Source organism: Acinonyx jubatus, chromosome C1 (assembly GCF_027475565.1).
Source record: "Acinonyx jubatus isolate Ajub_Pintada_27869175 chromosome C1, VMU_Ajub_asm_v1.0, whole genome shotgun sequence".
Lineage (NCBI taxonomy): Eukaryota > Metazoa > Chordata > Mammalia > Carnivora > Felidae > Acinonyx > Acinonyx jubatus.
The window spans coordinates 112,473,619-112,501,240 of record NC_069381.1 but is presented as its reverse complement, the minus strand read 5'-3'; the positions used below and the strand labels follow the sequence as shown (position 1 = coordinate 112,501,240).

The 27,622-nt window shown below is 39.0% G+C and overlaps 1 protein-coding gene across 5 annotated transcripts in view; it reads left to right on the top strand.

Moving 5' to 3' along the window:
* CNTNAP5 (contactin associated protein family member 5) overlaps positions 1–27,622 on the top strand; it is an 801,874-nt gene that overhangs the window by 160,737 nt on the left and 613,515 nt on the right. For all 5 annotated transcript variants that reach the window (XM_027056014.2, XM_027056013.2, XM_053214872.1 and 2 more), the window contains exon 2: positions 20,661–20,765. In XM_027056014.2, the coding sequence (XP_026911815.1) occupies positions 20,661–20,765 (105 nt within the window). The remainder of the gene's footprint in view (positions 1–20,660; positions 20,766–27,622) is intronic.

The window sequence follows — 27,622 nt, the reverse complement described above, 5'->3', positions numbered from 1 at the left end:
TCGCCATTGCTTAGGTGTATACTTACTCAGGACACACTGAGCACCTACAGTGTGCCCAAACTTGTGTTAATCACTAGAGATGCATGGATAAAAAAGAAAGTTGAAGTCTTTGGTGTGGATTAAGCATGTGGCTTTGCGGACAGTCAAGTGCACAGTCACCTTTCATCCTGAAAGTAGCAGTGTGGGTGAGGACAGTGGAGAAGAGCAGCCTTGCAGGGACAAGGGGATTCACAGGAAGGATTTCTACATCAAATGAGGTCAGGGTGAGACCTGAAAGTGAGAGGAGCTGAATTGAAGAAGACAATAGCAGGATAATCAGGTAGCATTACCATCATGTTTATGGTGAGAAACTCAGTAATGACCGGGAAAAGATGCTTTAACTATGTAATGTGTAAATTAGCATCCACAATATGTGATAGACTCCTAAATATGTGATAGAAAGCAAGCAGCATAATTAAAACAAAAACAAAAACAAAACAAAAAACCAAAAAAAACAAAAACCTGAGCAAAGAGTATAAGCAGTCAGTTCATTCAAGAGGAAATTTAAATGGTTAATAGAATATTAAAGTGACAACCCTGGGGTGCCTGGATGGCTCAGTCAGTTAAGTATCTGATTCTTTATTTCAGCTCAGGTCACAGTCTCATGGTTTGTGAGTTTAAGTCCCAGGTCGGGCTCTGCTCTGACAGTGTAGAACCTGCTTGGGATTCTCTCTCTCTCCCTCTCTCTCTGCTCCTCTCCTGCTTGTGGTCTCTCTCTCCCTCTCTCCCTCTCTCTCCACCTCCTCTCAAAATAAATAAATAAATATGTTAAAAAAAGGACAACACCTCCCCATAATCTGGCAAATATTGTTAACCTGCTATATTGCCAAAAACAAAACATCTACAACATGAAATATTGAGAGGTATAAGGAATAAATTAAAGCCATCCTATATTCTCATATTACTGGCAGTGGATGTGTATTGGTACAATCACTTTGAAAAAGAATGTGACAGTTTTTTCTAAAAATGAAAATACATGTGTATCATAGACCAGAAACTTGACTTCTGGATACATTCACACATGCACACAGGGATGTTTATTGAAATGTTATCTGTATCACCAAGAAATAAAAAATAAAAATAAAATAAAAACAACCTCAATTCAATAGGAAAGTGAATAACTAAAATACAGAATACTCACATGACCAACATGTGACAACAACAACAAAGCTTTAAAAGAATGGGTTAGATTTAAATGTATGGGTAGGGAGAGAGCTAAAAATCAATTTTTACTGGAAAAAAGAAGTTGCAGAATGATTTAACACCAACTTCCAGTTTTATAGAGTTACGTTTCATTCTGTTTTATAAAATTCCAAATGATCCTGGAATTTAGAAGTTTCTAAGAAAACTATGTCTTGAAAACTAGCATTTCTTTTATTCTTTCCTTCCTTCCTTTTTCTTTCTTTCTTTCTTTCTTTCTTTCTTTCTTTCTTTCTTTCTTTCTTTCTTTCTTTCTTTCTCTCCTTCCTTCCTTCCTTCCTTCCTTCCTTCCTTCCTTCCTTCCTTCCTTCCTTATCTACCTTCTTTTCCTTCCTCCCTTCCTTCCTTCTATCCTTCCTCTCTTTCTTTCTCTCTTTCTTTCCTTCTTTCATTTGTTAGTTGGGGGAGTTGTGGTTGGTTACAGAGTTGGAGGCTGGTGAGTGATTTGCTGCAGGGAAATCATCAGCAGAGATTTGGGTTAAATATTCATTTACATTTTGGAATGCTTTGGCTCTTTCTCATAGCCATCATTTCAAAATGAATCAAAAAAAGTCATTTGTATTACTACTTTTTATCTTCTTTTAAAAGCCAGAATATAAGCATAAAATTGTTCAATGTTATTTGCAGTGCTAAGGAAATCAAGAAACAGCTTTATCTAAAGTTTATGAGACTTGAAGAAGGAAAAAGAGGAGATAAAATTTTGATAAATTTTTGATAACTTTTGACCAAAGTTCAGAGATACTTGCCCAGTTCTATGTGAAATTTATCTTGGTCAATCTTTTAGTTTCCCTCTCTTCCGATGAATACATAGGTCCACATATTTCTTGAAACATCTTTCAGCCCATTCTCCCTCCAGAGAGGGCCTGATTGGATCTTTTTCATTAGTCATGGAAGAAAGAGTCTAGGCATATGCTTTCAAAGGGTCAGAAGCCTTTGGAAATGGGTAATGCGTTTCTCGTCCTTCTACATGACATCAGAATGCAAAACAGTGTCTGGTACTGGTCTAGTCGTCTTTAAAGATAATTATATTGGGATGACAAATCAAAATCTTCAGGGAGAAACTTCTAAAGCCCACTCTTAAGTATGTAAACTACTTATAAATGTAGCCAAGAAAAATACAAACATGATTAAAGTGTGCTGATTTATAATTATGAAGATGATATTAATCAATCAAATAATCAGGAGATATTCGACCATAATCGCCTTTTGAAAAAGAACAAGAACGAACAATTACTAAATCCTTGCAATAAATGAAGTCCATTACATGTTACCACATTTAATTTTCCTCCAAACAATCACAGTAAAAAAGGTTAATTATCTCATTTTATGTCAAAGAAAACAAAGGCTGGAAAGGTTAAATAAATTATTCAAGGGCTGCATCTAAAACCCTATTCCTTTTACATGATACAGTCTTCCCCATGGGGCTCAGTGTAATGCTGGAGTACAGAAGAATTTGTAGGTTTCCTCTTGAGGCTCAGCATCTCATTGGAGAGACAGTAACTATCATGTGTAGCAATGACGGAAGCCACCCATAGCCTGGTTCCAAAACAGGGAACAAGAATTCAATCAGGGTATTCAGGAATGGTGTTTGAAATTGACCCGGGAGATTAGGATTTCAACTACTTGAATCTGTTCTCAAATGTCTACAAGATAGGCTTACAGAAGCAGTATTTCAGAACACATTCCATACTCCATAATATCGTTTCATCTTAGGTATCAAAATTGGCAAAGAACTGTAGACTCTGCCCATTAGTCTCATCATGAATATTGTTTTGCTTTTCCTTTGCCTCCAAAAGTGTTTCCATAATTATGAAAAGAAACTTCTTGAAGTGGGTTTTAAAGATCTATGTTCTAACACAAAAGGGTCTGATTCGAATTCACATATTAGTATAATTATGTGTGCACCTTAAATTTCCAGAGATAGCTAATATGAAAACTATTAATATAATCATTTAAAACTTTCTAAAACCAAGGTAGCAGAATGCATTCTGTCATTTCATTAATGTCCCTAGGATTCTGGACTGAGGCTTCTCCCAATTTCCTATTCTCAATAGGACTGTTACAGTGATCACTCAAAATCGCTATTATGACCATGCCGGATTGTGGGAGTGTCACCGAGGCCTCACGGAAGTGATTCAGTGGCCATCCTGAGAGCATTCAGAGGAAGGCCATGATTTTTACCTGCCAGTTCCATGTCAGTATCTCTTCAGTAACGTAAAGCTAAAGAACAAAAACTGTCATGCAGGTCTGTGAGTGCGAACCTGCTGGTCAGGCGGGGCTGGACTTTAGAGGAAAGAAAAGAGCCAGCTTTAAAAGCAGAATTTGCATGCCAGCCTTCTGATCAGGCCAGAACACATACATAGTCTGAGAGTCCACAAGCCAAGCTGTCTAAGAAGAGCCTCAAAATCCAGGGTAAACTCCTGTGGAAGTCAGAAAGTTCAGGACGGCAAGAGTACTTCCATCTGAGGTGTCACAGAAGACAAAAATTCTAAATTTCAAGAAAGTACGCTGATTGTCTGCTGGCCCAGGAGCAGAGGCAGTAGAATGGACCTTGCTCTAAGTCAGAAATCACTCATTTTACCTCCTCTGTGTGCCCTGTTGGCTCTGTAGACCCAGGAGACATAGTCATGTGTGTGCTCAGGATAACACTAAAGGCCAGGTAATGTAATCTCTGTGGAAATTTCAGTAATGGACGTTTACCTACGCTTGGTGATTTAGTTAATGTTTGGTTTGGATATCCTCTTATAGATATTGTGATCTATAGATCTTATAGATATTGTGATCTATAGATCTTATAGATATTGTGATCTATAGCACTTGGCAGAGTGTATATAAAGAGCACTTGTATTTTTTCTAAACATTCCAAGGGTGCAAGATTGGTCAAGAGTTTGAGCCTTTCTTCTGAGGTGCCTGGGTGGCTCAGTTGGTTAAGCGTCCGACTTTCAGCTCTGGTCATGATCTCATGGTCTGTAGGTTCAAGCCCCACATCGGGCTGTCTACTGTCAGTGTAGAGCCTCCTTCAGATCCTCTGTTTCGCTCTCTCTCTGCCCCTAATCCACTCTCGCATGCTCTCTCCCTTAAAAATAAATAAACATTTAAAAAAAGAGAGAGAGAGAGAGAGAGATTGGTCAAGAGTTTGAGACAAACTGAACAGAATAGACTGAAGATTCCTCGGTCAACTTTGCAGGATGGTAATAAGATAGTTAATGCTAACAGGCACTGGACAGATCTAGGGCCAAGCCAAGCCTTGTGACCTTGGTCAAGTAACTTAAATACTCTGAAATTGTTTTCCTTATAAAACCAAGACAATAATGCCTCATTCATAATTAGTATTAGGAGGAGGCAATGAGGTAATTTATGTAAATCCCCTGTCACAGTTTACCATTGTCTGCATTCAGTACATGGTGTGTTCTCTTGTAATGCCAGCGGTTATAGCAACTGGAACAGTACACAGATGGCCTACATTGCAAGACACTTTGTGATAGGAAGGGAAACTCTGTCTATATAACTTTTCCATGCTGATAATCTTCCCTTCTACTTCTCTATCATTCCTTTCTCTTCCACTATGGGGCTAGACAGCTTTGCCAAGCTCTGTCTGTGTGTTAGATAGATCCCGGAGGCCCAAGTCAGCCAGTGGGGATGGTTACATGAAATAGCAAAGTGAGAGAAAGCTGCAAGACAGAGACCACCAGTGTCACAGGGCTTTCCTGACCCAAGTGTAGTGTCAGAGATCTGGGAGCTTGATCTTGAATCAGGATCTGTTCCAGGGAGTACCCTAGGAGATCAAAAGCAAACGCCTGGACCATAACAGGCCACAGAAACCACGAGGATGCCGGAATGGGGTGATGTAGAATTCCAATCAGGCTCCAACTCTTTCGAAGTCACAGCAGGAGCAATGACAACAAAATACTATCCAGTTATCACATCAGTACATATTAAACATGAACAAATGACTAGATTTTTTCAACTTGTCAGTGTTCATATAGATTCAGTCCAAGTCTGTTTGGCAAATCTAGTATTGAGTATCAAATGGCATTCATTCACATTTTCCTGGTGCACTACATTTACTCCCCAATTAAAATTCCATTTAAACAAACCAGAATGCCTTCCTAACACATTGTACTGACTCCAAGGAACTAGACTCTGTGAACCACTTCATCAAAATGCACTTGAAAAATTCTGTCTGGAGCTCTCAGACCAATGCTATGCAGTAAAGGTTTTATTTTCTTCATTCTGCCTTTTCTCTTCCAAGGCTTGACTTATAACCACTTGAGATAGAGCTAAAGCTGACAGAGAAAGTGAAAATCCTCTGCCTTCTTGCCCGCAGGAAATGCTTGGCAGGAGATTTCCAGGCTGTGCTGTCATCAAAGCTAAACTTAACCTTGTTCAGGAAAAGAACCCTTCACTTTCAAACCAACTCCTTGTCAGACCCATTCAACTTGCTGAGTACAATGTTGGGGGAGAAAGGAAGGAAAAATAGCAATGAATGCATTTCAGTTTGAGGTTATTGAGTCTTGAAATGATGAGTTCTCATGTTTTGCAATGACATTAAAGTTAAATGTCTTGGTTCATGGGCCCTTACCATTCCCTTCATCTCCATTAATCTTTGCTCACAGTTTTGAAATATACCACTTTCTGTCTTGAGCAATGAAATGAAATTTTCCCAGGGTTATAATTGCTTTCCAGTGTGTCTTTTCTCATGTTATTTGATTGCTAAAGATTTCCTCTAAAATGGGAGATATTTAGTGAACACAATACAATGCATTTTCCTGCTATTTTTAATCTGTTCATGCATAATTTGAAGGGTTGGGTATGGGGAAAATGGAAATTGAACTCATCTGACCGTGACAGATTTGCAAACTCTGAATACAACTCAAAACTTTATTGATGCTTTTGAATTACAGCACCAAGTACCTGGACATGTCCATAGAACATCTACAGCATTTTACGTCTTCATAGCTACAGCCAACATTTGCTTAAGAGTCACAATTGTAATTCAGGATTGAGCAAGGAGAGCATTTTACAAGGAAAAGTAGAACATGCTGAAGCATTTTGCCTGGAACAAGCTTTTTATTTTTAGCCTGTCCCCAAAAAAATCATTATCTAGAGGCCTGAAATGTCTCAAAAAATCATTATATTTGAGTGCCTGGTAGGTCATATCATAGAGTCGAGGATCAGATGATATTTTGTATCAAATGGGTAAGCTCTCTGGACCAGAAAAACAATTGGTAGAATGGATTGTCTGTTAGAATCTACCCCTTCCTTTGTCGTCTGATGAGTACACATTCTCCAGAGAATGTTTAACAAACGGCACACCATACTGTGGTTCAGTAAATTATATCCAGTATTTTTATTGAGTTATATAAAAGATAGCACTTCCAAAATTAGAATCTGATAATCTGAGGGGCTCAGAATAATTGATATCTGTGTGCATGTAGTAAATGAAGATCTCTCTACTTCTGCAGCTTGGGTATATTTTGTATGAGTAATGGCATACAAAATGATGGCAAAGATGGAAGGGCCAGATTTGATACTTAGCTCTGAACTCTGCCTGGTTCCCTCTCTGCCAGCGAGAAAATTCTTTTTAGAAGAGAATAAACACATAAAGTAGAGCCATCCATCATCAGTTAAAGGGAACCAGCTGGTAAATTGGGGACCACCAATGCCAGTTTATTGGCCATTCCTGCCTAACTCCCATCTTCAAATATTAAAAAAAAAAACTATGTCAAGAGAGACCTAGTCATAAATTAAGGGGGATGACCACTGAACTGGAAATTTTTTTCACTTCAAAATGTTAGGATTCAAGTTTAGTGCATTCTCTAAACATTATTTCCTTACTCAAAAATCTATACGGGGACTTACTGGATAATTATAATGTTATAGTTACCGCTGATTGAGCACTTTCTATGTTCCAAGCATTATTTTCTCTGTTGGCTGTTCATAATAATCCTAAATTTGTCACAGTACCCCTGTTGAAAACAGGCATCACCATTGGCATTTTCCAGGGAGGGAAACTGCAGCCCAGAGAAGTTAATGGATTTCCCTAAATTTACCAAGTTAGTCAGTAGAACAACCAAATACACGAGCAGGGTGATGGAACCCACAGCAGTAATGTTTTCACTCTACTTGATACTTGAACACTCATTGGACTTACACAGTTAGGCTTCTGTCTGTATTTCCTGTTCTCTGAAACTTGCTTTCTTTGCCTGTAGAGTTGGGGTCGGGGAGATGCTTGAGGCTAGAATAAGTACTTTGGGGAGAATAGCTAATACCTGTGTGTCATTGATAACTATGCCCCTCACCTGTTAGATGGCCACCATTATAGCTGTCCTACTTGCCTGAGACATGTTCTCCCCAAATATCCAATAAAGAAGGTATTTGGAAATCACACACATATAAAAATAGTAATGATGACCTCATCAAAATTCTCTTCAAGTACTGTTTTTCTTTCACTCCTTTATGTGACTTGGGTAAAGACTTTATTGTTGCCCAGACATTTCCCATTTTTGAAAGCTGTCTAGTTCCTACTCAGATTTTTAACCTGAATTTAAGACCGTCCTCCATGTATCTAAAATTCTACTTAACAAATAATTATTGAGCAGCTGATGTGTGATCATCGCTGTGAAAGGCAATGAAGATAGGAAGTAAGATATGGTCTCAGTTCCCAAAGAGCTTGATGTCTCATATGCAACAATATCATCAAAACAAAAACCCATCAGTGAGCTAGGTACTCCTACTGAAGTGGAATATAGGATAAAATACCCTCACAGGAAGAAGCATTTCTATCTGATGAGATCTAGACATGCTTCTGGGAGCATTTGCATTCTGTGCAGGGAACAGGATTTGATGGGTGGGGAAGAGGAAGGTGATGTGGAGGGCATACAGGACATACTAAAATATGGAAGGGCACACAGGTGTGACACGGCGTGTCCAAAAAGCTGTCAAGAAATTGGCAATTCTGAGCACAGACTGACAAATAAGGAGTGCCAGAAGATAACAACCAACAATCTGATTACGAATGGAAATAGAGAGGCAAGGAGCTAGAATTTTATTCTGAAATCATGGGACAACTATCTACGTCAGGTCAGCGTGATGTTGCTTTTTTACTGAATATAGTAGTCACTACTCACTTCTCTCTTTGGACAATTAAGTATCACTTGATAACATTATATGACTTTCCATGCGAGGCATATATTCATGTATATATGAAATGTATGCTCATATATATATGCCACTATTTATTATAGTTATCTAAAGGAAAGGCGAGGAGTGTTAACTCTCCTTTGGAAATCATTTTAACGTGGCCATTCGTCTCTGTTTTGCTTGATTTAAATTTGTTAATTTTAGAAACTGATTTGTGAACTTACGTCTCTAGAATAACAAAATAGCCAAAAATCTTGACGTTATTCTTTATTCTTACCTCCCTTTTAATTCACCAAGCAATGATGATTTTTATATAATATACCTCAATCCCCTTACCTGTGTCCAATGCAATTGCCATCGTTTAAGTTCAGGCTCTTATTATCTCTTCTTTACTATTTCCATAGGCCTGGATTGGTTCTGTCTTTCACACTCACTGACTTCCCCTATCCTTACTCCATGCATGCACACACATATTTGTCCCATTCTCTATGCTGCAACTAGAATACACTTTCCAAAATACAAATTGGTGAGCCTCTCTCATGCACAGCACGGTTCCTTGGCATTTCAAGCTTATGATCTCAAAACACAAATAGGGCAGTCCCTATTTTTTAAATATGTGTGTTTTTTTTAATAAATCAAATATAAGGACTAGCAAGAAATCCAAATATTTTCTACAGTCTTATTCTTTGTAATGCATATATGAGCAATACTTTATGTTCTTCTTAAGAATTCCCAGCATAATGGAACAGACAGCATGATGCCTGGCACTTTGTGCTTAAGAAATGTTATTGAATATAAGAAAAAAAAGCGGCGAAACTTAGAAAGTGTGCCGTGTTTGGTCTTGGAGGAAAAGTAACGCATAAACAGAATAGCTCTTGGTACAGAATTATCCTAAGAGCCCTGAAAGGCTGATAAAGAAACAGTGTTAAAACCATCTGGATGGGAAAAGTCTAAAATATATAATAAAGGGTACAAGAAATGTCATTTTTCAAATGCAGTGACTGGAACTGGAGATGAGGAACTTGAAACTAAGGATGAAAGAATGGCAGCAAATGAAGGGAATTAACGTGTATCCAGTTATGTGCCAACCACTGGGTTAAATATTTTACATGAATTGTCTCTTTTTGTTCTCATAACAAGCCTATGTACACTTATTATCCCCATTATATATAGAGAAAACTGAGATTAAATAACATCCCAAAGGACATATAATTAGTAAGCTGCGGAGTCAGGATCTGAATTCAGACTGGGCTGGAATCCAGTGTCTGGGCTCTTTCCAAATATACTAGTCTCCAACTGGTCCAGAAAGAACACACACACACACACACACACACACACACACACACAGCCACATTATGATCTTGAAAGACTACTGCTCTGTGTCTGTGCTGTCATTATTTTCTCATCTACAAAGATCAATAAAGATCAATATTTGTTCACATTATCAGTACATGTTTATCCCATCCACTCATAAATGGTTGGCGTTGACCTCATTGGGTTGTGCTGTGAGCCAGCTGGCCAGTTTCCAACACAAGCCTATCTTTTTTAATCAGGCATTTTTCCTCAATTCCAATGGGCAGACTGATGACACACAGAGATGTTAGTGTTTCCTTTAGAAACTCCGTGCCTATATCCATTAAAGATGAAGAGGGTTTTACAAATGTCTATGGATTGATTGATCTACACTTTAAAATCATGGTTTCTGGAGTAACTAGAATTTCCAGTGTAATTTAGAACTACTTGATGCAGGATCCTGAGCAGCTATTGGAAGTCTGGCTTCATTGTATTCAAAGAAAGAATAGATATCTACTGAAAAAGATACAGCTCTAGAAAAGACATTCTCAGCTCTGATGAATACTGAGTTGGCAGAAGCGTTATCTTTATAATTCGTCAGTTGTCTTCATTCCTTCATCTTAATATTCCACCCCTAATTCTTTAAGCAATGCACTTTTAAAAGTAAAAACACATCATCTGTACTTTTAGTTTTTTTTTTTTTAATTTTTTTTTCAACGTTTTTTATTTATTTTTGGGACAGAGAGAGACAGAGCATGAACGGGGGAGGGGCAGAGAGAGAGGGAGACACAGAATCGGAAACAGGCTCCAGGCTCCGAGCCATCAGCCCAGAGCCTGACGCGGGGCTTGAACTCACGGACCGCGAGATCGTGACCTGGCTGAAGTCAGACACTTAACCGACTGCGCCACCCAGGCGCCCCTGTACTTTTAGTTTTTTAAACCTGTGGTCTTATTTTTCTCATGGTCTCAATCTTCTTCATTCTATATATCCCATTCATTCCATTTTTAGCCTTACTTTAAAACCTAATAAATTCCAAATCTGATTGACACTGTACTTTGCAATGATGTGTGCATGTGTGTGTTGTGTGTGTTGTAAGTAATGCTGATAGGTGCGTTCTGTGTAGAATGTTGATAGGTGGGGATGGGAAGAAGGGAACAGGGGTGTATGGAAACAAAGTTGGATTTAGAAATTTTTTTAAATATGAAATTTATTGTCAAACTGGTTTCCATACAACACCCAGTGCTCATCCCAACAGGTGCCCTCCTCAATGCCCATCACCCACTTTCCCCTCCCTCCCACCCATCAACCCTCAGTTTATTCTCAGTTTTTAAGAGTCTCTTATGGTTTGGCTCCCTCCCTCTCTAACTTTTTTTTCCTTCCCCTCCCCCATTGTCTTCTGTTAAGTTTCTCAGGATCCACATAAGAGTGAAAACATATGGTATCTGTCTTTCTCTGTATGACTTCTTTCACTTAGCATAACACTCTCCAGTTCCATCCACGTTGCTACAAAAGGCCATATTTCATTCTTTCTCATTGCCACGTAGTATTCCATTGTATATAGAAACCACAATTCCTTTATCCATCTATCAGTTAATGGACCTTTAGGCTCTTTCCATAATTTGGCTATTGTTGAAAGTGCTGCTATAAACATTGGGGTACAAGTGCCCCTATGCATCAGCACTCCTGTATCCCTTGGCACATCTCCAAAGGCAAGGGAATTAAAAGCAAAAATGAACTATTGAGACCTCATGAAGATAAAAACTTCTGCACTGCAAAGGAAACAATCAACAAAACTAAAAGGCAACCGATGGAATGGATTTAGAAATTTTTAAAAAAATAGGTAAAATTTTATTTTTTCAAAGATTGACTTTCCTTTATCATTTCTTCTAAATCCCTCCAAAATCCTAGTCACCACTCAGCTTCTCACATTACAGAAATTTCCAATCCCTTTTACCTTTTTTACCCACCAAAGATTTCATGCCTTCTAGCTAATCCAGCTCCTCTATGAAGGAACATTCATAATCCTATAGGTTTAATAACTTTAGCATACTTGAGTTTAGGCAACCACCAGACTGATTCTTTTGGCGGTCGTGGTGCTTAGTCTCTGACTGAAGCTGATCTTAGCAACAGGCACTTTACTCCTGACTCTGCTGGTTGGACCTCAGCTTCTGATTCTTTTGACCAGCCCGCGACCCCATCAGTGGTACCCTGGCCTTACATTCAGCTGGAGCCTCTTATTTGCTCACAAATCTCTCTTTGTTCTGTCATCTTCACTCTGCCACCTCTGGAAGCCAAATTTAAGTCTGACATACCTAGTAGGACTTGGCGAGAGAAACATGTTGAAAATTGGTTTAGAAATGGCGATTGGATATAGATGGACACGAGCAGGAACCTGGGAAGACGGTTGCAAAAATTGTAACACGGTGTTCGTAAAACCCGAAATAGGATCAAGTAGAGGGCAAGCGAGAGAAAAATAAAAAAATAAAAGTGAGTATAAATCTGAGAAATCTTTCTTTCAACTGGTTTAATCAACAAATATTATTGAACATAGACATAGTCCCAGATACTAAATGGTAGAATAAAATAATATTCTCGGTCAACAAGATGTTTCCTATGGCTTACATTGGCCCTATATCATAGACCTTACACATGAGGGACTCAGGAAACACTTGTTCAGTTACATTAAGTCATTGATAAATTATATTTAAAGTTAAAATAGAAAAATTAAACAGCCAGTTGTGAACTCAATATTCCTAACCTGAGAATCAAAATAATAATAATAATAATAATAATAATAATAATAATAAGCCATCAGTGGCGGTATGGGAGGGAAAGGAGTAATATAAGAGAAAAGCAACCTAAAAAAGCATATTTGCGGCATATTTTGAGTTTGAGCTAATTATGGGACATCCATATGGGGATGTTCTTGAAAATCCAAGAATGGCTAACCTCACACAAGACAGCCAAATGGAAGACTCCCCACTGCCAGTCTGAACGAAATTCCTGCTGTCATTTTAGGGACTGGAAGCCAATTTTCAGACTGACAATATGCAAAGAGTCACGCTGACCTTGGTTCAAAGCCCAGTATAGACATTGACCAGGGTGTGAAATGGACTAAAACCCGTGTAGCCTCCTCATCCATCCACCACAAATGATGGTCTCCCTCTGGCTGGGCTGCAGTGACTGCTGACAACCCAGACAGACAGCTGCACCAGAGGTGCTGGGAGAATTATGGTGGCCACTGCTGCCCTGCTGTTATACATACTGGGTTTGATTATGGTAGAGTCCTAGCAAGCCACTTATAAGTGAAGGACAGTACCTCCAAGTCAAATGTTACCTAAAATTTTAAGTAGAATTGTTTGTAAAGCTGAGAAAATATCCCAGAACCCTCTTGTGAATTCGTAGACAGGACTAGCTTCTCTTAGCCAGCTGCACCCCATCCATCATCAATCACTATTGTAAGGCAGCAAGCGATGTGCCCAAGTCCACAGTGTTTGAGTGCTTTATAATTGCTTTAACTATCTTCAAAGCCTGGCAGACACTCTGATGTCTAGAATGTGCGCAGTGAAAGCTTGTTAAGTGGACAAATGAACGATAACCCCCGCCATTTACAGTTGAGGAATCTGAAATACAGAAAAGGAAAATGAGCGCATGCTCACAGTGAAGGTAAAAGAGGGCCCAGGATTCCTGGATCCGAAGTCAAAGGTCTTTTGCCTGGAATTGTTCATAAACATAAGGAGCTGCTTTAAAAAACATACGGATTATCTTTCAACCCAAAGTAGATGCTTGGTTTCCTGAGCTCAGGCTCTGTGTCTTTGACTTTCATCTTTATCTTCCTACAGCAAAGAGCACAACCATGCATGTTCAGCACGTAATCAAAAGGCGGATCCTGCATTAAGTTGGAGATGGATGTTTAGAAGAAGGTTTAACCTTCTTTTCATGACTCATTCTAGAGAGCCATGTTTTTTGGTCTGCTCATTATGAAGTCGTTTATCTCCTAGGATTTCATGGTGGAAAATGGAGATGGGGTCAGATTCAAGAGTAATATTAGAGTAGTTATTTTTGTTGTTTACTAAGTGAAATTATAGGTAACGAGGGGAAAAATAAATGAAGTTAAAAGCGTGAGTTGTCACTTCTAAGCACCGTTGTAGGCACTATACAAAATGCATGCTTTATGTCTTTTAAACAAAGTAGGCCATTAAGTGTGCAATGCTAAGAGGAATTTTATCTCACCTATAAATACAAGTGAATCTGTTAAGCTCCAAATCCCCACGTACAGACAATTTACTGTGGTAATCAAGACGATCCTCACAATTTAACTTTGGGCCATCTGTTACTCTATTGGTATTTTAATAATAATGAATAAAAATATACGTTGACAACAAAAAGTGTTACTTAAAGTAGAATCGTCTTAAAGAGTCAATGATAATTTCTAAAAAGGTGTGTAAATATCATATTTACTCAGAATTCTCTTCTGTGCCTTTACCTTTTAATTAATGTGAGAGAAGACCTTTAGTATATAACTGTACATATATATTGAGGAACAAATTACCCCCACTTCTTCAGATTGACAGTATCAACTAAAATGCTTGACTTGAGGATCCACACAAATATTCATAAGGACACAAGTCACTTTTCTTTTTCTCTTCTTACACTTTTTTAAATTTTTTAAAAAATGTTAAAGTTTATTTATTTATTTAAGAGAGAGTGAGGGGGGCAGAGAGAAAGAGAGAGTTAATCCTAAGCAGGCTCCATGCTGTCAGCACAGAGCCCAGTGCGGGGGGCTGGAACTCAAGAACTGTGAGATCATGACCTGAGTCAGTCAGGAGTCAGACCTTTAACTGACTGAGCCACCCAGGCACCCCTTTTCTTCTGTTTTTTTAAATCCTTCCTTTAATGTTTTCTTATCTTTTTTTTCTTTTTTCTTTTCTTTCTTTATTTCTTTTTTTTTTTTTTTTTGGAGAAACAGAGAGAAAAATGAGTTGGAGTTGAGGGAAGGGCAAAGAGAGAGGGAGAGAGAATCTTTTTTTTTTTCTTTTTGTTCTGATTCTTTATATTCTATGAAACTTTTTTTTTTCAATATATGAAGTTTATTGTCAAATTGGTTTCCATACAACACCCAGTGCTCATCCCAAAAGGTGCCCAAGGGAGAGAGAATCTTAAGCAGGCTCCGTGTTCAGCACAGAGGTCTATGTGGGGCTCGATCTCATGACCCTGAGATCATGACCTGAGCCAAAATCAAGACTCCGGTGCTTAACTGACTGAGCCACCCAGGCGCTCCATGTTTTCTTTACTTTTTGATGTTGAAGGAAGAAATAAGAAGGCAAGGAAAATAGGGAAGAAATTAAAAATATTTTGAAAGTTACAGGCTATTCTTTACTATTTTTCTGTTATCTAGGAGGTGGCAACTATGCCTTTCCTTTTGCACAAAGAAAGTTATTCATTAAAACAAAATGTTATGAAAAATAATATAACTAATGGTTATCAGGCTAAGGCAAAGGCGGCAGGAAACCCTGCCCTAGTGGTCGCCATCTGGGAGTGAGGAAACCTGAGTTTTGGTCCAAGCTAGTCAGTCCATCGATTAACTGAATAATCCTGAGCAGACTATAAACTTGAGGTTCTCATTGCTGAAGTGAAGGGCTTGAATTTCACAACTTCAGACGGGTCTTTGGGTTTTGCTACCCTCTTAGTCCATGAATGTATATCTAAGTCATTTGCAAATAAGAATGAGGTTGTTCAACAGTTACACAATGCAAAGAGCTGTGTTGCTTTCCATCATACCCATAGGAGTGGATTTTTATCTGCCCGGGCATGGGGTAGGGTAAGAAGTGGCATTTCTATTATAAAGGAAAATATTAAAGATGGCAATGAAGTTATTTTTTGAGGAAAAAGGGAGAATTAATAAATCGCACGAGAGTATGGGTTTGCATTTTTAAATAGCCTTTTAATTTCATCTCCTTTCCACACCAAATCTTTTATAGACAAGCCCAATCCACAGTATTTTTAAGAGTATATTTTGAAAATATCCTACTACGCCAATGCATCCCTAAAGTGTGGAAAATGGTTTTCTGGTAAAATCATGATGGTCCATCTCAGGTTCTGTGTCCCCTTGAAAGCCTGACTTTGGTCCCTCGGTATGTTTTCCCCAAACTTCAAATGTCTCTCTCCCCACCTGAGTTTCTTCACTGTCTCCACTTTCCTCATGTAATACAGACAAACATCCAGCTCGCTTTTGTAGGAACCGACTGCTCGATTTAGCGTTGTGGAGACATACTGTCAGAAGGCTGGGATGCGAGTGGTGTCTAAAATGTAATGACAACACGAGTTTGCTTATTTAGATCCTGCAGAAATGGTGGAGCAAATGGCGCTTTGTTTCTTTCTTTCCCAGCCATGTGTTTGGTGTGATGTTGGCCCAGTCTCTGCAAGGCTGGCAATCCACAGAGGGGGCGGACTGCCCCATGCAATGTGTCCTCACTCTCCAGTGATTCCTCACCCCTTCACTTCCCCTCCATTTCATATTCTTCTTCTCATCTGGCCTTCCGTAAACCTCCAGGGCCAAAGAGCTACCAGTGACACCAATTCTTGAGCAGGTATTGTGACAGAGACAAGATCCCAGAAATAAAATTGTTGAAATGGTTGTTCTCAATGATAGCAAGTATTACAAACCATTCATACAGTGCTTCCTGTTTTCCTTCTGTGCTTTCTCCTTTAAAGGTGACTTTTCCCCATTTTTTCTCATTCTGTTTAAAATGAGAAACAGAATGAGAAAAGAGATTTTCTCATTTCTGAGAAATGAGACAGTCTTCTCTGCCAGAGAAGACTCTCTTGATTTTGCAGACAACGGAGACCCCGCTTAGTGCATTTGAATATATTACTTGGAATCACCAAGGCAAGAGAAGGAACCAATGTAGAGTGAGGAGCTCCTAGCTCTAGCTTTTCTGATGCTTTCCACTGTCCCAGACTGTCCCAAATCATGAATTAAAACATATATAAATTGTTCTCACTTATGCTAGATCCTTCTCTTCTGCTTTAAGCATAAGATGCATGTCTACAAATAATACACACTTTTGGACTTAGAATGGTTAGGTGGACAAATCTTAATTCCCAATGACCAGGGTTAATTTGATTAGAGGCCTGGTCTATTCTCAATTTAGGTGACATAGAGAAGACAGAGGGGACTACGTATTGGCTGGAGAAAAGAGGTCTTTATTCCTTTCTGATCTGAAAATTTCCCATTATTATCTCTATTAGGGGTAGAACAAAAGTTCAGCCGTGTTCTTTAAAGGCCACTATTGGGGCGCCTGGGTGGCTCAGTCGGTTAAGTGGCCGACTTCGGCTCAGGTCATGATTTTGTGGTCCGTGAGTTTGAGCCCCGCGTCGGGCTCTGTGCTGACATCTCAGAGACTGGAGCCTGTTTCGGATTCTGTGTCTCCCTTTCTCTCTGACCCTCCCCGTTCATGCTCTGTCTCTCTCTGTCTCAAAAATAAATAAACGTTAAAAAAAATTAAAAAAAATAAATAAATAAGGGCCACTATTGCAATGAGCAGGGTCCATGACAAGAAGTTTCCTGAAGGCTCTCCCCTGAACCTATCCTTTGACACAGATTGTTTTTGATGGGTTTACTAATTCCCAAAGTGGAAACACTGACCCCACACAGTGAGATACAAGGAAGGTACAGTTCAGAAGAGGAAATGGCCGGTGGAAATGGCAGCTGTTTTCACAAGGCCAGTGAACTTTGGAAGCAAACTCTCCCTGAGGCGAGCACCTTGTGAAAGGGGAGACTGCAAAGGCCTGGGGGAGACACAGCAGATCACTTACCTGGGTGTTTGTATAGTCGGGTCCCCATTTTAGTGGGTTGAGTGTAACCTTGGGTAAAATTCTCCTAAACTTCCTCATAAGTTTTATTTTTTCTCTTTCTTTCTTTCTTTCTTTCTTTCTTTCTTTCTTTCTTTCTTTCTTTCTTCTTTCTCTTTCTTTCCTTCATTGCTCAATAGTCTCTGAGATACTTGAGGTCTAAGACTCAATTTTACTGCACTCAATCCCTAGTGCCTATCCAAGGTCAAACATAAAGTATATCTTTATAAATATTTATTGGACTGAATTAAATTGCAATGATTAGGTCACTTCTGTTTCTACTTAGGGGAAACATAGGGTTAGGGGCACAAAGCTCAAACATGTCATTGGTATATATTAAAAAAAAAATCCTAAGAGGGGCACCTGGGTGGCTTAGTTCGTTGAGCATCCGACTTCAGCTCAGGTCACGATTTCACGGTTTGTGAGTTTGGCCCTGTGTTGGGCTCTGTGCTGACAGCTCAGAGCCTAGAGCCTGCTTCAGATTCTGTGTCTCCCTCTCTCTCTCTGCTCCTCCCCCTCTCATATTCTGTCTGTTTCTTTCTTTCTCAAAAAATAAACATTAAAATTATTTTTAAATCTTAAGAACCTAATAAAAATGGTAACACGACTTCATACATGTTATATGTTTAAAGACTACGTAAATGCTATAATAAACATGGTACTTTATCTTTAGAAAATCTTCAATTTGCTTGTGGAAGTGGGTGTCAGAAGGGTTGTGAGCTATTAGAGAGTAGTGGAGGAGTGTTATCTGAAATTGGAAGATGGTCGTAACTACAGATGCAGACAGGTGTGGCTCATAGCATAGCTGTGAAGTCCGATATTGTATGGTCTTTCACGTGGGTGTGTGTACAGGCGTGGTGTATTTCTGTGGGCTTCAGTTCCACTGATTCCAGTTTTCTGTATTCACCTAGTGTTTCCTGATGATGAAATAGGCATAAGCAAGTGTGAGATTTGCATTATATTCAAATTGTCTCCTACTACATAAATAGTGTAACCGATCTGCGTTTCCATACAAATGTATTGGAAGTGTATATGCATCTCCCCTCACCTGCATTTTATGCCTGGAATAAAGTAGCCGTGAGCTCTGCTTTCTATTAGCAGAATGACCATAACTGCAGTGGTGTCCTTGCTGTGATTTTTATGTCGTTCCTCTTTAGTGAGGATTTGGCTGTCTTTTGTCTTTGTCAAATACCTCAAAATATTTTTCAAACATTTGTGTTGGGGTAAAAAAAAAAAAACCCTCAAAATACACTTAGCCAGTGGATTTTTTAGCACATTTAACAAACAAAAATTTAATCCTTATGTTTCTCATTAATGTTCCTGTGGTGAGATGAAATAGTCCTCTCTATGAATTTTCTGGATAAAGAAGCAGCCCCATATCCAATGCACATTTAAAAATTAAAAAAGAAATCAGACCAACTTTTCTTGAAAGCCCTTAATACATCAAGTTTACCTTAAATCTGAATGACATAAAATCATGGTTGAATGAGGTATGTCTACATTTCATTATGTCATTTTGCAATGTCCTGCAAAATCAACTGTGCACAAAATGAAAAATTGGAAAATCATTTGGTCCTGTTGTGTGAACTAGTCCCTCTCTTGCTTCCTTCCTTCTTTCCTTCCTTCCTTCTTTCCTCCCTCCCTACTTCCCTCCCTCCCTTCCTTCACCATCCATTTCTTTCAACAAACCTTTACTGAAGGCCTATTATGTATCAGATTATTTGCAAAGTCCCACAAAGAGTGTACCATTTGGTGTAAGGTGCAAACAAATAAATGAATTATTACAGAACATTTACATGACCAGTTTGCTATGTGAAGAGCAGAATTGTCTGCATGAGATCACATGGTTCATTTGGAGGAACATGTCTGCGTTGTCAAGACCACATCTCTGCCCATGACCCCACCCTGTTCTACATTTGAACAGCATCAAGGAAGCCTTAGAAAGCATACCTGTCTGTGCTGTTTTGAAGGGACACATGCACCCTCATGTTTATAGCAGCACTATCAACAATAGCCAAAGTATGGAAAGAGCCCTCGGTGGATGAATGGATAAAGAAGATGTGGTATACACTCACACACACACACACACACACACACACACACACACACACACACGATGGAGTATTACTCAGCAATCAAAAAGAATGAAATCTTGCCATTTGCAACTACGTGGATGGAACTGGAGGGTATTATGCTGAGTGAAATTAGTCAGTCAGAAAAAGACAAATATCATATATCTTTATTCATATGAGGACTTTAAGAGACAAAACATAAAGGGAAGGGAAACAAAAATAATATAAAAACAGGGAGGGGGACAAACTCATAAATACAGAGAACAAACTGAGGGTTATTAGAGGGGTTGTGGGAAGGGGGATGGGCTAAATGGGGAAAGGGCACTAAGGAATCTACTCCTGAAATCATTGTTGCACTTATATACTAACTAATTTGGATGTAAATTTTTAAAAATGAAAAATAAAATTAAAAAAAAGAAAAAAAAAGCAAGCATACCTGTCACATTTGGGAAGGCTGGAGAAGCCGTTATTGAAGTGAATAGCAGATTCAAGATTGTACACAATTGGGGACTATTCTCGCTTACTTTACGCAATGAATTATTACAATTAGCCGTTCATTTTCCAAAGATTTTCACACAACTGGGAGTGAGACATTTTAAATCATTCTGTCTAGATACAACTATGGCAGGATCCCTTAGGGATTGAAGATGGGAAAATAGGTAAACAATCGTATCCCCCCTTCAACAGTCTTCCTCCTTCTAGAATAAGCTCAATAGCCATAACTTGAGGCTTTTCTCAAGTGAATGATTAAAGGAATGGGTGATTGTTAGACTCCTGAGTGAGACAAATCAGTGAGATTTCTGGCCACACCAGTTTCTAGTGTTGTGACCTTGGACAAACTATTTAACATCTCTGAATATCAGTGTCTCCAACTGTAAAGGAATTTATACCAGTCTTTCAGGATTGTGAGGAATGAATGAAATAGCCCATGGAAACAATTGGTACTGGCCTTGTTCAGAGCATTGGTTAATTAATAACGGGGTTAATGCCATGATTCTTCCCTTTATGGGCTCTCTCTTGCTAATACAATTTGCTTTCTTTCTTTCCTATCATTATAGACAATTGTGATGACCCATTAGCATCCCTGCTCTCTCCAATGGCTTTTTCCAGTTCTTCAGACCTCGCTGGTACTCACAGCCCAGCTCAACTCAACCGAAGAGTTGGTGAGTAAGATGACTAAAACTCAAAAGGCAAATGCTAAATAAGCATGCTGTGGGGAAATGGAATAAAAGGACATTCCTATTCACTGGGATCATGTCCAAGAGCAGTGTTGAGAAGAAGAAAGGGAAAAAAGGACATTCCTATTCACTGGGATCATGTCCAAGAGCAGTGTTGAGAAGAAGAAAGGGAAAAAAGGACATTCCTATTCACTGGGATCATGTCCAAGAGCAGTGTTGAGAAGAAGAAAGGGAAAGGGGTTACAATGGAATTAAGCCATGTTTCCTAGTGCATAATGGATATTCAAAGTATGCTTGTTCTTGCCTCCCCAACTCACACTATTTTTCTCTGATTATCATGAGAGGCCTTTGTAAAAATAAGTTTTTAAAAAAATGCTTTATTTTTATATTTCATGTCTCTAACATGAATGGCTACCAACATACATTATTATTGTAGCATGTACACAATAAATGTGTGAAATCTACTAAGATTTTTCCTTCAAGAACTTAAATTTTAACAACAAAAAATGTTGCTAATTTTAAAAATATATAGTACTATGAAGTAAAAGTAAGAAAATACAGTACAGAAAAGTAAGTAAGTAATAAAGTAAGTAAGAAAATGCAAGGCAAACCTACCAACTAGTACTTGTGGTTAAATGTTGGGTGGGTATCTTTACAATGTGTGATGGAAGTAAGAGCAGACACCCTTAACTGATCTCTTATGTGACGTGTCTTTAACAAATTATAATGTTGGATATCTAGATAGATCTGTTTTTAGTCAGAGTTGGATGTTGACTTTTATAATGTGTATTTGAATTTGTTAATTTTTAAAAATTATTTAACATCTGGTTATCTTTGTATATTTACATATCTAGTGAATATTATAAATGTCTTCAAGTTGATAAAAATAATTTATATGCAACTTCAAGAGGTACAGTGATCTGTTAGAGTTCATATTAATTATTCTTGACTGTATCTTCTCATCGATAATATGAGGCCCATCATATTAGTAAGCTTTCTAGTGTTGGCCCATCTATACATTCTGGAACAGATTTTAATTGCTCATTGTGTTATGGATATCATTTTTAGGTGTATTTATTTATATATGAGAGAGGGCGACAGAGAGAGAGTGTGTGGGAGGGGCAGAGAGAGAGGGAGAGAGAGAATCCCAAGCAGGCTCCTCACTGTGAGCACGGAGCCTGATATAGGGCTCGAACTCACAAACCATGAGATCATGATCTGAGGCAAAACCAATAGTCAGGTGCTTAAACAACTGAGCCACCCAGGAGCCCCAAGGGTATCATTTTTATAAGTGCAGGATGATTTAACTGGTTGACATTTTAATTTATAGTTTTTAATCTTCATTAATGGTGAGAGTGCTGTGTAATTTTTGTTTGTGTATTTGATGTTTGTTTCGTACTACGTTTCACAAGTATTCTGTTATAATGGGATCCGTAATTTAAGTTAGCAATTTCTATGACTTTGTTAAGAAAAGATTTTAAGAATGCTATTCTAAAGAGAAATAGAATGACCAATCAAAAACCCAGCAGGAAAATATTAATAATTGTGTATTAACACTGCCTTTTTGCTGAACACTCTGTGCCAAGAACTTTGTAAAGCATTTCACCTATCAAGGAATTTTGTCTTCGGAAAGCTACCATAAGATGCGTGTTATTACATTTTAACTTCAGATGGGGTTCCTGGGTCTCAGAAAAGTTGTATAACTTGCTTAAAATCACAAAACTTGGAAGGAGAAATGCTTTGATCAAATCTAAGACATCTGAACCCAAAGTTTTGCTCCTCACCACCACATGAGCAAACCGATTCACTAAGACAGGTTAAAGAGGGCTATGTTAGAAAGAGACTTGGAAACTAATTGGCCAGGGTTCAAGTGCTGCCCACAGCATTTACTTGCAAGCCCTGTGAGTGTCTGAAAATTGCCTATCTGCTCTTGACTTCAGTTCTTTATCTGTAAAGTGGACCAGTAATGCCTGCTTTGACACATGATGCTCAGACTGTGGCAAGCCTTGCATATTAAAAAGATCCTTCTCGATGCAGGGTAGAGAATCTGACCCGAGCAGGGAGGTCCACTTGGCAATTTCAGGAAGAAACCAGAGTTGGAAGATTTTAATTTGTACGCCAACAGGGCATCTGGAGCCAGAGTTCTCCCCAGTTTAACCCAACTGTGAAGTGGCAGAAAGTCATTACTGCCTAGTAGCACCTCTGCAGTTTCCTGGGAACCTGTGAGTCTGGTCACAGGCCGGCTCATCCCCTGGTGGACGATATTGACAGAGCAGATGTCTCTGCTCCGATTTATTGTAATTATTCTGCTCACTGGGAAATCTGGGTGCCGGAGTCCAAGGATAGCACCGGCGTGTTCAGAGAGGACATTGACCTCTCTTTCTTCTTCCAGCTAGAGTCTAAATCAGGAAGGTCATGCAGGGGCGACAGTCTCAGAATGTTGAAATGCACTGGCCTTGTCCTCCAACAAACTCCCAGGCCTAGCAGCCTCCGGTTCACTCACTGGGTCCAACCACTGCCCTCAGGGGGAAGTCAACACAGCCTCAAGGAGAGAGTGGATCACTGGTTCCCATCCAAGAGCTGTGCATTTGAATCACCTAGATAGCTTTAGAAGTAGCAATGCATGAGCTCGTAGTCCAGATACTCTGAATTAATTGTCTGGAGTGGGATCCAAGGGTGGATATTGATAAAATAAGTAAATACAAGCTTTCCAGGAGATTCTAAATTGCAAGACTTGCAACTACTAGGTTGAGTGAATTCATAAATCAAAAATCACTCTATTAATATTTATTGAGCACCTAATATGTGCTAGGCACTCTGTTAGAACCCTGGCACATAGTTGGTAAAAATAGTCACAAATCCTATTCATAGTTTACATGGTTAATTTAAATTAGCATATCATTAATAGCCAACATTTGTTAGTGATAATATTGATATTATTACTTTTATATATGTAATATAAATAATATGTATGTGTAAATATACATATATATAGTTGGATAGATAGAAAGTCAAATATATACGTATGGTTATGTATATATACACAAAGTCACATTAGAGAAAAGGTGATAAATACAGGGTTGGATATATATAAATATATATATCCGTATATTAGGGTATATATACATAGTATATGTGTATATAGTATATATATGCACGCATACATAATACTTATACAGAATATATAAATATAGTGTATATTATAATAAAACATATTATATTCATATTAAGCACGGATTTTTTTCATATGAGTTTTCTAAATATAAAATTTTTAAAGTTGAGAAAACTGTAATTTTTTATTTTGATTGGAAATATTAGTATAAAGCAGTGATTTATTTTTCACCTGCTACAAATAGACTTATATGCTGTCTGTCCACCGAAACAGCCTAGAAGTAATTATATATCTCTGTCTAATGAACACCTCTTTCTATATTTCTTCCTTTAAAACTTCCCTTTTATTTTAAAATAGGAAAGATATTCAGTATACCCCAAAGTGCAAACTGTTACGCACGGTGTGAAACAGTTATACAGATATACAGATATACATGGAGATTTCAAAGAACATCTTGGTTTTCATTTGAATTCTCCATGTAGTGTTTTAAACAGCAAGTTCCCTGGCAGATGGAAATCATTGCTACTCAGCACTGTCATGATCAGGTTTGGCTCCTCCCTAAGTGGTAGGGTTGGGTGTCTACCATCATACAACTAAATCTCATATCAGCAATCTACTTACTACTTACCAAGAGCCATCACTGTTCTAGGCCTTTAAGGTGCATCGCTACTACCCTCTACACAGGTGTTATTATCTTGGTTTCATAGATTAAAAAAAATGCCATGGCACACAGTGGGGAAAAAAAAGAATATTAGAATAAATATGTTTAGGTAGACACAAAACTAGCTACTATCTTACAATACAATAAAATTGGGGGGTTGTATCTTCTCAACTGGAAAAATACTTCTAAGTTAACATGTAACTTCTCAGTATCTAAGATCTAATAATCAATCAGTGAATAACAAAACCAAATAACAGGCATATTCTAGAGAATTAAAGAATCATTGAGTGGTCCTGTTGAAAACTGCCCAGGATGATATTGAAAAGACATAGCATACTCTTTTTTGATTTCCAAGTTCTGGGTGATGTTTTTTCTTAACATACTCCATTTCTTCATCTCTGCCTTCATTCGTTCATTCACCTATCACAGTATTTCATGAATTCCTTCTACTCTACCCCATTCAGCCTTCTATCCATTTATCAGGAAACGTCCTGGTATGTCACCCAAGATGAAATACAAGCTGTAAAATTCTTGACCTCCATGAGACTATGTCTCCCTCGTATTGAGTGCACTCAACCGTGTTCTTGTAGCTGTTCACTCTTGAGCTATTTCACAGAGGTGAACTTGGCTGCAAGTCCTGGGCACGGTTTAAAACTGCTGCCTCCACTGGGATCACACACCTCTGGCGTACATTGAACATAGGTAATGAAGGCCCACTTTACCTCTCACTGGGCTCAGAACTCAAGCGCACACGGTTTTCTGACCTATACGCAGGAAGAAAGGATGCCCCACTGGTAACTTTGTCACGTTGGAAGCAGGGATCAACTCAAAAGTTGAAAAGAAGACTATAGAAAAGGCGTGCCGATGAGTGTCCTCACGCCCTAAGTAAAGCAAGTGTCATGAGTTCTGACTAGTGACTAGTGACAAACTAATATTTCTGAGAAAAAAACGCAGTCTTGGAAACAGCCTTTGCCCTTAGGTACTGCTGTGGGAGCCACATTCTGGGCAACCTGCAAAACTAACAGGGAGATTGGTTGGCTAATGCCCACCATAATAGCATTCGTATTGTTATCTTATCTAGGGATGGGATTTGCCAAATCGAATTTGTGTTCTCTCCCTCCACAACATCCCTCAACCCTTTTGTCATCCACCCACAAGGAAATAAAAATTAAAAAAGAAGAGAGACAGAACAAATTACTTTTAAAAAAAACACGACAAAATATATCAAACTGGGGGTCAGATCGCCATTAACTTAGGTTACCAAGTCAATCTATATAATTGTGGCTTAGGAGGGATCTGACTTTGTCAAATGGGATTTGTTTTGTGGCAAGAAAGCTTTTGATCTGGGCTTTAAAGTCAGCTGGGCTTTGAGAAGCACTAACTGTCAGCAGGAAGCCCAGAGCTGGTGGCACTGTGTGAAGCCGCTGAACTGTGGGTTAGATGTGCTCCAAAGTGAGGGGAAGGTTTTAAGTTACTTTCTATGATTAAAAGGCAAATAACAACAGACATCTCTGGCCCCGGGAGAGGAAAGGTTTGTATTTTTCTTTCCCCGTCCCATTCCTTTCCCCATCCGCAGTTCTGCAAACCATTACGTTTGCCATTTCTTCCTTGAAATTTTAATCTTTCTTCCTCACTTGATATATTTTTGAGATGCTTGCCTGTGTAAGTTGAGATTGTGTGTTTCTAGCATGACAATTTTGTTGCCATGGAGAATCTGATTTTTTTTTTTATGTCAGGGCCTTTCCCAGCTTCCTGGGCTCACAGACCAATGAAGAGGCTCACAACCCTTGCCCCCATTTCGCCCAGAATCCTTGCACACTTTTTATTTTCCCCTTGGGCAACACTGGTTGCAAACAGCTGAGGACCCACAAAGGCCTCTGTAAGTTGGTTTTCAATCTGTTCTCACTGGTCCTTCCATGCAGAGAAGTGGATTCGGGACAATTCAGGAATCAGGGTTCTCACAATGAGCATCTTGGCTGTCTGGGGACTTGTTCCAGATAGCTAGGTGACAATCTGAAGATTCCGTTTCACAGGCAGCACTGCAGTGCCTGCCTGCAAATGACAGCACCAGTCTCCCATATGGATTGATGGAGCCAGACGTGATATGCGTATCATCTCATCTGTTTGAAAAGACAATGGGACGTACAGAAGTCTCAGTGTTTCCTCCTCTCCACTTGAAGGGTCCTTTCCTTATTTTCAGTACTTTTCCTTTCTTATGTCCTGTCCTAGCTGCCCCCCTCCCCGCCCCCCGCCCCCAGCATGGCCAGCATCAAGTCCTATGCTTCCTTTGTGAGTTTATGCTCTCCTCACTTCTCCAAGTGTGGGCTCTATGTGACAGTGCGGGCAGCACCTGGGAACCTGTTAGAAATGCAGGATCTCAGTCTGTGTCCCCAAAACTTCTGATTAGAACCTGTGGTTTAGCAACAGTTGCATTCAGGCAGTCCAATTGTTGGGGATGCCCTATTCTAGAATATCCCTAGACTTCTGCTCCTTCAATTCTTAACCTCTGTGCCTTTTTCAATTCAGCATCTCAGAGGTGGCTGGAGGGGGGATGGGAGGAAATAAATCAAAGTTATCTAAGTTTTTATGAATATGAAACCATGCTCAAAACTAAGAAGTAGAAACTTAACCTCTATTTCTTGTCATTGTATCAGTATTCCAAGATAGTTGGTATCATTCACGTTTGTTAAGGATGAGGAAGTGGACTCAGAGAGGTCAAGTCACTGACCTAAGGATACACAGCTAATTGTTGGTAGGACCTGGACTTGAATCTAATTCTGTCTACCCAAGTTTAATTAGTATCTTTATTCATATTGATCTGAGATATTAATCTGAGTAAAGGTGGTGCTGGGGTAATAGTCACCCCTTTAGGTCACTTTGGCATTTCAGGTGGTGTTGCCAGTGTTTTAACCACAAAAACTGGACTTTCAGACGTCAAGAGAGAAAGAGAGATATGGACACCTGTGCCTCGTCGATGCCCCTGAAATCATACTGTGGCCTAATAGGCCAGTGGGCAAAACTAACCTTGACCTACATATTTAAACAATGCCCTAGGCCTCTTCTTTGACT